The 15,017-nt window shown below is 38.5% G+C and overlaps 7 protein-coding genes across 7 annotated transcripts; 4 read left to right on the top strand and 3 right to left on the bottom strand. All coding sequences in view use genetic code 12, as the record gives it.

Moving 5' to 3' along the window:
• Nucleotides 1–402: 402 nt before the first annotated feature.
• On the bottom strand, nucleotides 403–1,413 carry HLJ1 (type I HSP40 co-chaperone; the record flags this gene model as incomplete). Its single annotated transcript, XM_049326548.1, has 1 exon — nucleotides 403–1,413. One exon carries the CDS (start codon nucleotides 1,411–1,413, stop codon nucleotides 403–405), a length of 1,011 nt encoding a protein of 336 aa, XP_049182232.1.
• A 448-nt stretch (nucleotides 1,414–1,861) lies between these two features.
• NPT1 (nicotinate phosphoribosyltransferase) lies at nucleotides 1,862–3,118 on the top strand (the record flags this gene model as incomplete). Its single annotated transcript, XM_049326547.1, has 1 exon — nucleotides 1,862–3,118. One exon carries the CDS (start codon nucleotides 1,862–1,864, stop codon nucleotides 3,116–3,118), a length of 1,257 nt encoding a protein of 418 aa, XP_049182231.1.
• Nucleotides 3,119–3,711: 593 nt separating this feature from the next.
• On the top strand, nucleotides 3,712–5,520 carry KGF56_000617 (uncharacterized protein; the record flags this gene model as incomplete). Its single annotated transcript, XM_049326546.1, has 1 exon — nucleotides 3,712–5,520. One exon carries the CDS (start codon nucleotides 3,712–3,714, stop codon nucleotides 5,518–5,520), a length of 1,809 nt encoding a protein of 602 aa, XP_049182230.1.
• An 85-nt stretch (nucleotides 5,521–5,605) lies between these two features.
• Nucleotides 5,606–7,168, bottom strand: KGF56_000616 (uncharacterized protein; the record flags this gene model as incomplete). Its single annotated transcript, XM_049326545.1, has 1 exon — nucleotides 5,606–7,168. The coding sequence occupies one exon, from the start codon at nucleotides 7,166–7,168 to the stop codon at nucleotides 5,606–5,608; it is 1,563 nt and encodes a 520-aa protein (XP_049182229.1).
• Nucleotides 7,169–9,139: 1,971 nt separating this feature from the next.
• On the top strand, nucleotides 9,140–11,389 carry FAA2-3 (Faa2-3p; the record flags this gene model as incomplete). Its single annotated transcript, XM_049326544.1, has 1 exon — nucleotides 9,140–11,389. The coding sequence occupies one exon, from the start codon at nucleotides 9,140–9,142 to the stop codon at nucleotides 11,387–11,389; it is 2,250 nt and encodes a 749-aa protein (XP_049182228.1).
• Nucleotides 11,390–11,705: 316 nt separating this feature from the next.
• On the top strand, nucleotides 11,706–13,244 carry RVB2 (RuvB family ATP-dependent DNA helicase reptin; the record flags this gene model as incomplete). Its single annotated transcript, XM_049326543.1, has 1 exon — nucleotides 11,706–13,244. The coding sequence occupies one exon, from the start codon at nucleotides 11,706–11,708 to the stop codon at nucleotides 13,242–13,244; it is 1,539 nt and encodes a 512-aa protein (XP_049182227.1).
• Nucleotides 13,245–13,350: 106 nt separating this feature from the next.
• On the bottom strand, nucleotides 13,351–13,842 carry VMA11 (H(+)-transporting V0 sector ATPase subunit c'; the record flags this gene model as incomplete). Its single annotated transcript, XM_049326542.1, has 1 exon — nucleotides 13,351–13,842. One exon carries the CDS (start codon nucleotides 13,840–13,842, stop codon nucleotides 13,351–13,353), a length of 492 nt encoding a protein of 163 aa, XP_049182226.1.
• Between the last annotated feature and the right edge of the window lie 1,175 nt (nucleotides 13,843–15,017).

Genomic DNA, 15,017 nt, shown 5'->3' with positions numbered 1-15,017 from the left:
AAGCGACCATCGAGCGAAGCGAAAAGGTAGAGCAACACTCTGTAGCTTGTTACAACACTATCTCGCTTCGCTTGATAGTATTGCTCGATAGTGTCGCTCGATAGTGGATCAACACTCTGTAGCTTGTTACAACACTATCTCGCTCTGCTCGATAGTATTGTTCGATAGTATTGTTCGATAGTATCGCTCGATAGTGCCTTTATAATTATAAAAATTGAAAGATCAGAGAGATGGAGAGATGGAGAGAGTTTTCCAATTAGATGTTTAGTAGAAGACTTGACACACGGCTTAACCAGCCTAGACTTTTTTTGTTTCCTCTATTTTTATGTATATATACATATATATATATGCGACGTTTTTCCCCCCAGACCAGGTGCAGACTTTATCCTCTAATTCATTCTTTTACAATAGATTCAAACTTCTAAGAACATCGCAATTTGGCATAGGCATATTCTCAGCCTCGTTAATCATTTCCATATCTGTGTAAAACCATCCTTGCGCATCCTCGATCATTTGGTCTCTACGGGTTTGTTCTCGTGCACATTTTGCTCTCTTATCGTGTATAAATAAGTTTTCCACTTTTGAATCATAATTCCTCAATTGTTTCCTCGTTTTCTTTTCATTCTTTTTAGCAAACCCGTCGTTTACATAAAATGGTATTTTGTATTTGGGGGTTCTCCTCTCAACTTTGTACTCCCGTGTGGGGATAAATGAGTAATCTGGTGCTGTATTGTCTGAGAAAATTGCCGATAGTATGGGAACGAGTAAAACTAACAAAATTGGTAAAAGCCCCTTTAACCCCTCAAGTAGTGTTTGTGATTCCCGATTTGCGTTTTGTGTTTGGGTATTCGATTGTGATGCAGGCCTAGCTGTCCTCCTTGCTGTCCTCCTATGTCTCATAAATGGGTCTTGACCTCCACCAAACGATTGAAATGTAAACCCGTTATTGCCAAATGTGAAAGTTGGTCCCGCGGCAAATGGACTAGGCCCGCCACCTCCACCTCCACCGAAAAACAAATTGAACAAATCATTTTCAAAAGGCATGGCACCGGATGGACCTGCAAACCCGGTTCTTCCTCCAAATGGCGAAGCGCCAGCACCACCACCACCACCACCACCAGTAGCGGCACCACCAGCAAACCTCGATGTTGGATCTGTACCAGTTTGGTCAAATATATTTTTCTTCTGTGGGTCACTCAACACTTCCCATGCCTTGTTAAGCACCTTGAACGCTTCAGAAGATCTCGGGTGTGGATTCTTGTCAGGATGGCATTTTATCGCTAATTTTCTATATGATTTTTTAATTTCGGGCTCAGTCGCTGTCCTCTTCACCTCTAAAATCTCGTAAAATTGGTGACTCTTGTATGAAAGTACTCGCAAAACCACAGTCTCTTGTTCCTTCGTATAAGACATTCTGCTGTGGGGGAGTCCTGTATAGCTTTTCCGCTCTACTACACTAATATTTGGCCTTGCCCTATATTAAGCTATAGAGTGATAAATTTCCACAAGGGGATATCGCGAGTGTTAAAGAGGAATAAAAATTGATAAACTGCGCACTACTTTGAAAGAGATTACCCTCTACCACCACCATCTCCTCCTTTGATGAAACACACACCTAGTAATGAAGAGTACCCTACTATAGAAGAGTAGTATTTTTTTTACAAGCCTTTTCTTTGTAGTTTTGTGTGGTCTGATTCATGGTTATCTTTCTTGGGCCATATTTTTTTTTTTCAATTAGTGCTAAGCGCCCCAGCCCCATCTGATGTTAAGTCATCTCTCTCATATTAAAAGTGCGACTATTGTCTCATTTGATTGAGTCTGTACTTATTATCTGAACCTTTTCCTTGCTATTAAGTCTAAGATGGGTTCAATTACAGGGTCAAGATGTGTGATCACCTCCCTTTTGGATACTGATCTTTACAAGATCTTTATGCAAGCAGCAGTATACAAGCAATTCCCCGATACCGAGGTAAAATATTGGTATAAAAACCGGACCCCAGACTTAAAGCTCAACTCTAAAGCGATTGAATGGGTGAAAGAACAAATCTCTTTAATGGGAGACCTTAGGTTCACTCCCCAAGAAATCGCATACTTGGGGAAAACTTTACCGCAATTGCTGGCTGAGTATCTTGACTATTTGAAAACGTTCAAACTCGATCCAGCTTTGCAAATTAAATATATTGCTGGTGAGGATTTTGAGTTGGAGATTGTAGGGCCTTGGAGCAGCACCATACTCTACGAAATCCCGCTATTGGCTATAATCTCGGAAGCTTATTTCAAGTTTGTTGATACTTGTTGGGATTACACGGGCCAGTACGAAAATGCTAAATCCAAAGTTATCAAATTGATTCAAAATGGGTGCGTTTTTAGCGAATTTGGAACTCGCAGAAGAAGATCGTTTGAAGCACAAGAAATTGTGATAAAAGCAATTAAAGATGTTGTTGCAGAGTCAAAAACAAAGTACATCCAAGGTACCTCCAACGTGCTCCTTGCTATGCAATATGGTTTGACTCCAACGGGAACTGTTGCTCATGAATGGTATATGGGAATCGCGGCTATTACACAGAACTACAAGGAAGCCAATAAGCTTGCCATGGACTACTGGATCGATACTTTTGGTCCAAAGTATGCCGGTTTAGCATTAACAGATACTTTTGGCACGGATAACTACCTTGAGTTTTTCACCTCGCCGTACATTGATATCTATGCTGGTGTAAGACAGGACTCGGGGGATCCGGAACTATTTGCAGAAAAGATTGCAACTCATTACGAAAAACACCATATTCCAAAAAACACCAAAGTGATTTGTTTCAGTGACTCCCTCAATATTGAGAAATGCATAAAGTATAAAGAAACTGCTACAAAGCTAGGTCTTTTATCTACTTTTGGCATAGGCACTTTTTTTACAAATGATTTTACAAACTCATCTACAGGCGAAAAGTCCTTGCCTTTGAACATTGTTATAAAATTAAAGGAAGCCAATGGGGAACCATGTATAAAAATAAGTGATAACATTGGGAAGAACATGGGAGACGAAAAAACCGTCGAGAGGGTAAAGCGAGAATTGGGATACATTGAGAGAGCTTGGGACGAAGGCGATGAGACCCATAGGTGGTAAAACTCGACACTACACTACACTATCGAGCAGAGCGAGATAGTAGAGTAGCACTGACTACACTGACACTATTAACACTATCCACACTATTAACACTATCCACACTATCCACACTATCGAGCAGCACTGACTATACCGACACTATCCACACTATCCACACTATCCACACTATTGAGCAGCACAGACTACACCGACACTATTAACATTATTGAGCAGCACTGACTACACCGACACTATTAACATTATTGAGCAGCACTGACTACACCGACACTATGCTTTACTATCTCGCTCCGCTCGATAGTAGAGCAGCACTGACTACACCGACACTATTAACAATAACTAATCTTAGCAAAGAACAAGCCACCTCTTGCTCTGGGCTCTGGACTCTTGGGTTCCACTTGACCATTTTTAATTAACCTTCTCTCACGTGACCGGACTTGTTTCTCCGCTGTTTTACCAAAATTTGGTTGCAAAAAAAGGCACACCACCACCATACACACAAGATAGCATAAGTGGTAATAACAGTAATAATAAGGGTTATTTCTTCTATTTGGGCTCATTTTGCTGCTTGGGAAGGTAATCAAGAACATCTCAAGATGAAAAGAAGTTTCAATCTTGGAGAATTTACCAAAAGTTTTCGAGTTTTCATTACTCAGCTTTTAGGAAGAAAGACTGGCGCGTTGTACAACATTAATAGGATCCACATCAATAAGCTCAATTCATGGCTCAACGAATTGACACCCGACACGGCATGTTCTGGAAAAGATATTGCCGATATCAAACTTTGTTTAGAGGAGCTATTTCAAAGAATCCATTTTGAAGAGATTTATGAAGACCGAGTTTGCTGGTTTCTTATTAACCTCAGTTTGAACTCATTTATGAGGTGTCATTTGCCCAAAACCATGAGATTGTTCTGGCCCCTATTGTTGAAGGTTTTTGTGAGGTCTGAGGATACCATTGTGTTGCACAAGTTGGTTGACGATGCATTGAACAATACTCCGTCGGTAAGCTGGTTGAGCTCTAGGTTGTTGTGTATCATTATTCGTGATAACTATTTGTTAGACACAGTTCGAGATATCATCAACACCAGAGCCAATATGGTGAAATTTAAACAACTTTTGAATCTCAATAGAGATTTTTCAACGCTTATGAATATGATTGAATTGCTTTTCCTGTTGAAGTTGGAGCCCGTGTTTTTACCAAACTTGGTTTTCCCTTATATTAGGTACATTGAATCAGTTAATCCCAATTTCGCAAATCTTATCCAATGCTGTGTAAAGACAAGTACACATACGCAAAACTCAAAACTATCTGGGTTAAACTGTTATGTACAGCCAATAGACAAAGAGGTTCTCGTCTTATGGGTGCAACATAATGAGCGAAGTTACTGTCATTATATAAATTTGATGGTTTTGGATTCCTATGAAATCTTGCCCAACCCAAACTGCATAGTAAAGCTTCATTTTGCATGTTGCAATGAGCGCAAAACACGGTCCAGCCAATACTCAATGAATGAAATTCTAAAGTCTTTCTCACTAGTAACTGCCGATGGGAAAAGCTTGTCAAATATATGTTTTGAATTGAAAATAAAAGATGTGGTACATTATAATTGGTTGATCAGTTATTTAAAGTCCTTAAGGGGCCGAAAAATTTCTGTTGATACAGTTATGCAAAATGAGATTATCGAATCCAAAGTAGTAGTAGCTCTGTTGAAAAATGGTGATATCGTTCAAGACAAAGTGTCAGTCAAGGATACTAGAGAGAACTCGCAAGAATTAAGTGATGAGAAACCAACGTTAAGACTTCAACAACATTATAAAAAACGTACTGCTAGAAAAAGAAGAAACTTTCGATACACAAAACGCAAACAACATATCAAGTCACAAAGCTTTGATAATAGTGTTTTGGATAATTGGAAAAAAGACAACTCAGTTTCTCGAATTGATACAAATCGACTCAAAAAGAATAATATTTTGCCAACTTTTGAAGACTCCCAAGTGATCAAGGCGCCGAAACAACGGTTATCTAGAGCCATTGATACTCAAATGTTAAGCATGCAAGAAATTCCACAATCACAAGATTTCCGAACGTCTACTCCAGTTGGTGCTGATTTTACTGAATACCCAACAACAACAACGGATAAAACTTCCCTAATGGTGGAAGAATCTGCAACATCCAAGTCTTTATATTCCAGTGAACCGATAAATGTCATAAACGAGAGTCTCAGATTGTTTTCTTCCAATGTGTTAAACAAATTGAAAATGGTTGAGTTTACAATGCTTCAAAAAAGAAATGAATTGCAAAGTGAAGTGGAGAGAGAGTTTAAACAGATTGAAACTAAACAGAGAGCTAAATTGAAAGAGATCCAAGAGTATTGTAATGATCAATTAAATAAGATACTTTGATTGATATATATATATATATATATACGTCATTTTCTTTCTACTTGCTCTGAGTTTGCCTTGTCTAGTTTATAAAATATACGCCCAACTACTTCTTCTCAACAAAACCCAAAAAGTTAAATACAATTTTAGCGAAATCCGGAGGATTGTCAAGGTATAAATGGTGACCAGCATTTTTAACAATTGCAAATTCTGCTAATCGTTTTGAATATTGTTGCATGGACAACTTATTGATTTCGTCTGTAATCTCTTCACCTGCTTTTTCATTCATCCAGTCCTTGTCACCGTATAACCACAATGTAGGTAGCTTCATATCAACAAATTTCTGAGGACATCTATCTAACAATGGCAATTTAGCCAATGCTCCAACTGCCAAGACTCTCGTTATGGCATATTCTCCTGATCCGTACCCATTGAAAACTCTATATATATAATCATGCATATTTTGAAAGCTTTCTTGATTTTGATAATAGGTATGAGCAAATCTATGAGTTGTCCATTGTGATATCCACTTTGACTTTAATGGCCCTGCATTCCGAATGAGGAAGAATGGAGAGAAATTGTGTTGCCACAAGTAGTTGAACAATCTTTTCTGTCTACTTGTTTGTGACTTTTCTTCTTCTACTGCTTCTGCTGTTGTTGTTGTTGTTGCTGCTGCTGCTGCTGCTGCTGTCCTTCCTCCCCTTCCTCCTGCTCCTACCTGTACTCCTTTTTCTGCTCCCTTTTCCTCTTCAATGGTTGAGGTTGCAATTGTTGTAGAATCCAGCTGACTCCCATGTACTATGTCTTCTTGATCTGCTAGTATTTCTTGCTCTATAGAAATCTGTGGTATCGTTGTCTGATTGTCTAGTAAAGAAAACTTATTTCTTTCCACACCAACAGGGCTTATCAAGACTAATTTATCAATCAAGCTTGACGATTTTTGAGTCGTTGTCGTCGTCTCATTTTTACTCTTGGGTTTATTGTACTTCATAGCATAAGCACAGCTCAAATATCCACCAAATGAATGGCCCATTAACACAAAGTTCTCAATACCTCTTTTCTTACGCCATACTTCCAACAGATCAATAAACCAATCCTCTACTTTATAAATGTCTTGTTTCGTAGAGGATGGTAAATGGGGGAATTTTGGTCTTGAGCTCATTCCAAAGCCTAACAAGTCAATTGCATGGATCTTGATACCAGGTATTGAACTTAGCAGATCGAAATTGTCAATAAATAAGCCAAGCGATGCAGCATAGCCATGTATTAGAACTATTTCTTTACATGTATTAGGCAATATCGATACAGCGTTGTTATTGTTATTGCTATTGTTTGTGTTGGTGTCGGTGTCGGCCAATTCGTTATTTTCAATATAAAATTCATGGATATACTGTCCATTTCCAATATCCGTGTTGATTATTTCGCCTCTTCTCTTATCCGTAGCAAGAGTTGGTTTTGGGTAAAATGATAACTGAGATAATAGTCTATGTTCGACTTTGAGGTCATTGTATTCTGAACTCCAACTTTGTTTGAACCAATCTGCCCAGCTCTGTTTCCATGAATATTCGGGTCTTTTTCTACCATCTTGGAATTCATTAACTTTCTTTTTATGGGCCACTGATGTACTTTCTTGAGTATGAGTACTTTCTGAAGTCGAAGAGACAGACATGGCCTACAAAGCTCTCAGCACCATCTAGGTAAAAATCACCAATTTTTATTTATGAAAATATGTCACCTTGTCCCAGCTATTCGAGACTTTGGCGGAATTAAGGGTTATTTAGGAAAACTAGCAAGAACTCAAGATAAGCATTATTATCATTGCTCTGGGCGGAGTTAAAAGAACAATCAATAATAGAGAGGATCAAGTGCGAGAGGCTATGTTGGGACTAGTTCTTCGTGTTCGGTGGAGATAAGACCGAATAAATTTGTTACCCAACTTTGTTACTCAACATGTTTATCATCGTTCCGTATTATTGAGCAGAGAATTATATATTTATATATATATATATATATATATATTCGTTGGGTTCATCTTCTCGTAAACCAATAGAGTGCACTACTAAAAAAAGTGTTGAGGGAGATGCAATGAAAAATGTAATCAAACCCGTGTTTGATGTATTGAAATTTACAGGAAGAAAACAGACGTGAATGGATAGAGATTAGAACGGGAACGGACAGAATCTAGAACTGCAAATGGACAGAAACTAGACTGGGAATGAGAATGAGAGACTGTTTTGGACTTGCGTAGTTCAATTCATCTCTTATACCAACATAGATCGGATTAATATTTATCCGTGCTACCATCTCTGATTATATTTTTCATCTCATCTCATCTCATCTTTTTTGAGAAGAGATGGTAGCGTAGACTAGTAATTGATTTAATCAGGTACACTATCGAGCGACACTATAGAGCGGAGCGAGATAGTGCAGCAGCACTTGATAGCAACACTATAGACACTATCGAGCGACACTATAGAGCGGAGCGAGATAGTGGAGCAGCACTTGATGGCAACACTATAGACACTATCGAGCGGAGCGAGATAGTGGAGCAGCACTTGATAGCAACACTATAGACACTATCGAGCGGAGCGAGATAGTGGAACAGCACTAGATAGCAACACTATAGACACTATTTGACACTGGATAGTGGAGCACACTGACCAATTGCGCATTACGGAACGAGAAGCGAGATAAACGACACTATCTCTCTCTGCTCGATAGTGGAGCAACACTGACTAGTGACAATGACTAGTTACTTTTCTTCTGCTTGCTTTTCTTCTTTTCTTCTGCTTGCTTCTTCTGGTTTTCTTTTCTTCTTTTGTTAATTGTAATACTCGGCCCTCTCGGTTGTATTTCAAGTTAGCGGCAAAAAGGTGTGGGGAATTTCCCTTTCCCGCTTGGAGATACCTTTTTTTTCGTATCCCCCCTCTCTCTTTCTCCCTTCCTCCTTCTACTACTGCCACGAGTTTCGGCTCTAAAAAAAAAACGAGTAAAACTAGTCACCCTCTTTCAAGCTAATTCAAGTTTTGTAGTGGTTATCACTACCGTTACTTCCACCCCAGTAACAAGTAAAAAAAAAAAAATGTCGGTGTAGTCTGTGCTCAATAGTGTCGAATGCTGGAAGAAAAGTTACACCCCCACACTTTTTTAAGAACAGGATTTTTACCGGTACTGTAATACAATTCTCCAAATTAGATGCGTTTTGTAGCTTAATCTAGAATGTTTTGTAAAGTTATGCTATGTAATTCGATATTATGGGACACGGTTCCAATAAGTACACTACTATTTTCTTTTGTGTTAAACAACCCCCCATCTATTATGTATGTATATTTTTTTTTGTTTTTTGCACTCAATCAAGCCAAATGAAATAGATCAACAAGTCAACCAATGAATGAACCATAACCACTTTCCTAGTACTGCATAGTGGAACAGTCTCCACTTAATACTGGATTATATTTGTGACTAATTCATATATATATATATGTATATATATTCAAGATGTTTGCCGCCAATCCTTGATCTAGTCTGGTCTACTCTTTTCTTTACTAAGCCAACACTTTCAACTCACTTTTCATTTTTTTTTCCATTTTTTTTTCCATTTTTTTTTCCATTTTTTTTTCCATTTTTTTTATTTATTTTCATGTCTGTTAAATTACCCTCGATTTCTGATCTAGACTCAAACTATGCCTCTGACGAAAAGGACTACATTTTTGAAAACCCAGAAGGTCTCTCAGTCGAGACTTTAATCAACCATATTTTGCCTGTTCCTGAGGAACTTAGTGGTGTATCAGTTAAGATACCTGGTACTGCGAAACCAGGGTTTTCGGAAATCTACAGAAACGGTGCATTCCCCAATGGCTTGAAATCATGTATTCTACCAGAACTAGACACCTACCATGCTATCTTCAACTCCGGGGTATCAAGGCATCCCAATTCTCCTTGCTTGGCTTATCATGAATTCGATTACGAAAATGATTTGCATTTGGAGAGGTACGCTACCATCTCCTATACCGAAGTTCAAGAGCGCAAGAAGAATTTAGTTGGTGGTTTATTCTTCTTGTTGGAGTCAAACAACTATAAGGACTTGTCTCTAGAAGCTCATCAGAAGATTGTTAACCACAGTAGGGATTATAAGCTGTATGATAAGGATAATTTCTCCTTTGTTGTTACTTTTTACTCGGGGAACAGACCAGAATGGATTATTGCTGATTTAGCATGCTCGTCCAGTACAATCACTTCTACTGCATTATATGATACTCTAGGACCAAAGTCTTCCAAGTTTATCTTGGAAGTAACTGAATCGCCGGTTATAATAGCTTCGAAAAGCAAAATCAGCAATCTTATCAACTTGAAGAAGAAAAATCCCCAAGATTTAAAAGCATTGATAATGATGGTTTCAATGGACCCTCTTACTAAGCACGATGCAGCATTGATAAAGGAAGCAGATGCAAATAAAATAAAGGTTTTTGATATTCACCAAGTTGAAAAGATTGGAGCAATTTTTCCTCGTGAAGAAACCCCTCCGCATGCTGAATCCATCTTCACCATTACGTTCACTTCAGGAACAACTGGCGCTAACCCAAAGGGGGTTGTTTTAGCTCAAAAAGCTGCTGCCGCGGCAATTTCGTCAATCTCGATATTGTTACCACACCATAGTAATTTTAAAGAATTTTCATTTTTGCCGCTAGCCCACATCTTTGAAAGACACATGTCAGCAAGTGTGTTTTTGTTTGGAGGGTCGGTTGCCTTTCCAAGATTGGGAGGAACTCCATTGACATTGTTTGAGGACTTGAAGTTATGGAAACCTACATTTATGGCTAATGTACCAAGGATTTTTTCCAAAATTGAGGCTAGTATAAAAGCAGCAACAGTCGACTCTACCTCGAAATTGAATAGAGCTTTATATTCACAAGCTTTTGAAAAAAAGCGTCAAAAGCAATTGGAGAATGGCAACAAAGGTGAACATTTTATCTATGATCAAACATTAATTAAAAAATTGAGAAAGAATATTGGCTTTGATAACATTGAATATTGCTTTACCGGTGGTGCACCTATATCCCCTGACACAATCAAGTTTTTAAAATCTAGTTTGGGGATTGGATTTTCACAAGGGTATGGGTCGAGTGAATCTTTTGCTGGTGTATTGATGGCTTTACCATTGCACTCCTCTAGTACAGGGACGTGTGGTGCTATATCCCCTTGTGTCGAAGCCAGATTACGCGATCTTCCCGAAATGGGGTACAGGCTTACAGACAAAGGTGGTCCAAGAGGGGAAATGCTCTTGCGTGGACCTCAAATGTTTGCCCAATATTTCAAAAACATTGAGGAGACAGAAAAAGCAACAGATAAAGAAGGTTGGTTTTCTACTGGCGATGTTGTGCAAATCACCGAGGCCGGTTATTTTGTCGTCATTGATCGAGTCAAAAATTTTTTCAAATTGGCTCAGGGAGAATATGTTACTCCTGAAAAAATTGAAAACACGTATCTTACATCAAATTCCATCTTGACCCAGGTTTATGCTCACGGCAACTCAATGCAATCTTATCTAGTTGGAATTGTTGGGATTGATCCAGTTACAATTGTGCCGTTTTTACGGAAACAGTGCAATGTTACCGCCGATCTTTCAAACCGTGAGACATTGCTTGAAATATGCAACAAACGTGATATCAGGACCCATATTTTACTATATATCAATACAAATGTTGGTTCAAAGTTGAATGGATTTGAAAAACTACACAATGTTTTTTTTGATATTGAACCTTTGAGATTGGAAAGAGACGTAATTACTCCTACTTCCAAATTAAAAAGACCAGTTGCTTCAAAGTTTTTCAAACCCCAAATCAATGCGATGTATGAGGAAGGCTCTATCTTGAAAAACTTGAAACTTTAGTATAGTAAGACTTGATAATATACATTTATTCATATACATATATTCATATACATATATTCATATACATATATTCATATACATATATTCATGTACATATATTCATATACATATAATCATTTGGTAGCTCGTCTTTCTCTACTGCACCAAAATTTTGAAAAAAAAAAAAAAAAAAAAACTTAACCCCCATCAGCACCACCACCACCACCACTACCACCACCATCATTACTAGAAGAAAGGTATTGCTTTCACCAAATCTTAGAAAACACCGGCGTTCGCTCTTTCTCTTTCCTTTTTCATTTTCTTTTTTTTCACATCAATGACCACTTCAATAAATACTCAGGTGACAACAAGAGATGTCAGTGGACTCTCGTTAATAGCGGCGCACTCGCATATTACGGGACTTGGTTTAGAGGATAATTTACAGCCCAAAGAGAATGCGCAGGGACTAGTTGGCCAATTGCAAGCCAGGAAAGCGGCTGGTATAGTTTTAAAGATGGTTCAAGCAGGAAAGATAGCAGGAAGGGCAGTTTTGATTGCGGGACCGCCTTCTACTGGTAAGACGGCCATTGCAATGGGACTATCGCAAAGTCTAGGCTCTGAAGTTCCTTTCACAGCACTAGCAGCTTCAGAGGTGTATAGTTTAGAGGTATCCAAAACCGAAGCACTAACACAAGCCTTTCGAAAATCAATAGGAATCAGGATCAAAGAGGAGACTGAGATTATTGAAGGTGAAGTTGTTGAGATTCAGATAGATAGGTCTATAACTGGTGGTCATAAACAAGGTAAGCTTACAATAAAGACTACAGATATGGAAACAGTTTACGAATTGGGAAGCAAGATGATTGAAGGATTAACTAAGGAGAAAGTACTTGCAGGTGATGTTATATCAATTGATAAAGCTTCAGGCAAAATCACCAAATTAGGTAAATCTTTTACGAGAGCTAGGGATTATGATGCTATGGGACCAGAAACCAAATTTGTTCAATGTCCTGAAGGTGAATTGCAAAAGAGGAAAGAAGTTGTGCATACGATTTCGCTACATGAAATTGATGTGATAAACTCGAGACAGCAAGGGTTTTTGGCATTGTTTTCTGGTGATACTGGTGAAATTAGTTCGGAAGTTCGTGATCAAATAAATACCAAAGTTGCTGAGTGGAAAGAGGAAGGTAAAGCAAAAATTGTGCCAGGAGTTTTGTTTATTGACGAAGTACATATGTTGGATATTGAATGCTTTTCATTTATCAACAGAGCATTAGAAGATGATTTCTCCCCTATTGTTATAATGGCTACCAATCGTGGAATCAGCAAGACAAGAGGCACCGATTACAAGTCACCACATGGAATGCCTTTGGACTTGTTGGATAGATCTATAATTATTCATACAACTAGTTATTCAGGAGATGAGATAAGGACCATATTATCAATAAGAGCCACAGAAGAAGAAGTTGAATTGAGTGGAGACGCATTAGCTCTATTGACCAAAATTGGACAAGAGACAAGCTTACGGTATGCAAGTAACTTGATTTCTGTAGCACAACAAATTGCATTGAAAAAGAGGAGTAGCCAGGTTGAATTGCAGGATATTAAAAGAGCCTATATGTTGTTCTTGGACTCTGATAGATCGGTTCAATATTTGGAAAAACACTCATCACAATATATTGATGATTCAGGCAGGGTGACTATTGGTGACAAAAATTTCAAACGTGAGGAGTCAAAGGCAGAAGCTGGAGTAACAGAAAAGGACAACGAAACCAAAGCAGAAGCACCAGAAGCAAAAGCAGCAAAAGATGAAAACGAAGAAAGAAAGATGGCAGCACAAGAACCCAAAGATGATGATAAAATGGAAACAGATTAGACGTAATTTCCCATGTAAAACTTACTTGTATATTTCAAAAAAAAAAAAAAAAAATTACAAAACCCCAATACTTTAATCGTTTTAACCTCCTGTTTTCTTTTTTTTTTTAATTGCTTCCCTTTGTATTTAAAATCAATGCTATAATCATTCCATATAATCCCAAAACTTCAGCAAAAATCAATATCAATACGATCCCCACAAACAATCGAGGCTGGTGCATAAACTGCCGGACACCTTCATCGCCAACTATACCTATAGCATAGCCGGAAGCCAAGCAAGCAAAACCTACAGCTAGCCCGCAAGCCAAATGCATAAACCCATTAAATAATGAATAATTTTCTGTAGGTGACAAGCCACCGGCAATTAATACTGCTACAACCAACCCATAAACTGACAAGATCCCTGACATGACCACTGGTATTAACGATTTCATAATCAATTCTGGTTTAAATGTACCTATACCTGAAATACCTATTCCCGACTTTGCTGTCCCTATAGCTGCACCAGCACAGGATAATATCATTGCTGCGGCACATCCACCAAACCCCAAAAACGGTGCAAACGCAGGATAAAATTCGTCTCCTAGTGTATCTGACATACCAATCGTTAAATTAAAGCAGAATGGGGGCGCTGTATTGTTTTGCGACCTCCAAAAGGACAATTCTTTCCAAGAAAGTAAAGGTTTAGTTTTTAAAGTATTATTTTTTTTTTGGTAATAATTCATATTGGTGATTTTTCAACAAAAGAAAAAAAAAGGCAAAGAGAGAAAAGAACATTTCTTTTTTCGCCTGACGACTACACGACTATTTACTATTGAGTAGAGCGAGAGTGTGAGAGTGTAGCAGCACCTCTTCATCTCTTCATTCCTACACCTCTTCATCTCTACATCGTTAAATCTCTACATCGCGGTACTGCAGCAGCACTGACTGTCACCTCTACATCTCTTCTTTCCTACATCGCGGTACTGCAGCAGCACTGACTGTCACCTCTACATCTCTTCTTTCCTACATCGCGGTACTGCAGCAGCACTGACTGTCACCTCTACATCTCTTCTTTCCTACATCGCGGCACTGTCGAGCACAGTGAGATAGTGGAGCCACTACGTAGATTGGTACAGTATCCAGCCCCGTATGGGGAGGAGGGTACAGCTTGTGTGATCACTTTGATGTTAGATAGGTAGAATACTACTGACGATTTTTTTTAGATTAGTATATCCTAATCTACGTTTCTACATTGCGACACTGTTGAGCAGCACTGACTGTCATCTCTCTACATCTCTATAATTTCCATTTTTCCTTTCTTCATTCTTCATCTCTATATCTCTATATCTCTACATCTCTATATTTCTACATCTCTGCATCTCTGCATCTCTACGTTTCTTCATATCTTCACCTCTACGTTTCTTCACCTCTACATCTCTTCATCTCTACGTTCCTCATCTCTTCGTTCCTCATACTTTTTTACAATCTTAATTTTGTTTTTGAAAGACCAAGCTACAAAGAGTTGCTTTACTATCGGGCAGTGCGAGATAGTGTCGTTACAAGGTACAAAAAGTTTCTCGATAGTCTTGTTACAAGGTACAGAGAGCTGCTCGATAGTCTCGTTACAAGGTACAGAGAGTTGCTCCACTATCTCGCTCTGCTCGAAAGTGTCGCTCGACAGTGTCGCTCGATACTTTTGTTTTCTTTTTGGTAAACGCGTAAATGTATACATTTCATTTTGTTTATACAATCATAGGCATAGGTCTACTCCCCCCCCCCCCCCCCCTCCCCC

This window comes from Candida oxycetoniae, assembly GCF_023343755.2.
Source record: "Candida oxycetoniae strain CBS 10844 chromosome Unknown scaffold6, whole genome shotgun sequence".
Taxonomy (NCBI): Eukaryota; Fungi; Ascomycota; class Pichiomycetes; order Serinales; family Debaryomycetaceae; genus Lodderomyces; species Lodderomyces oxycetoniae.
Note: the sequence above shows the minus strand (reverse complement) of the source record. Positions and strands in the feature narration are given on the sequence as shown.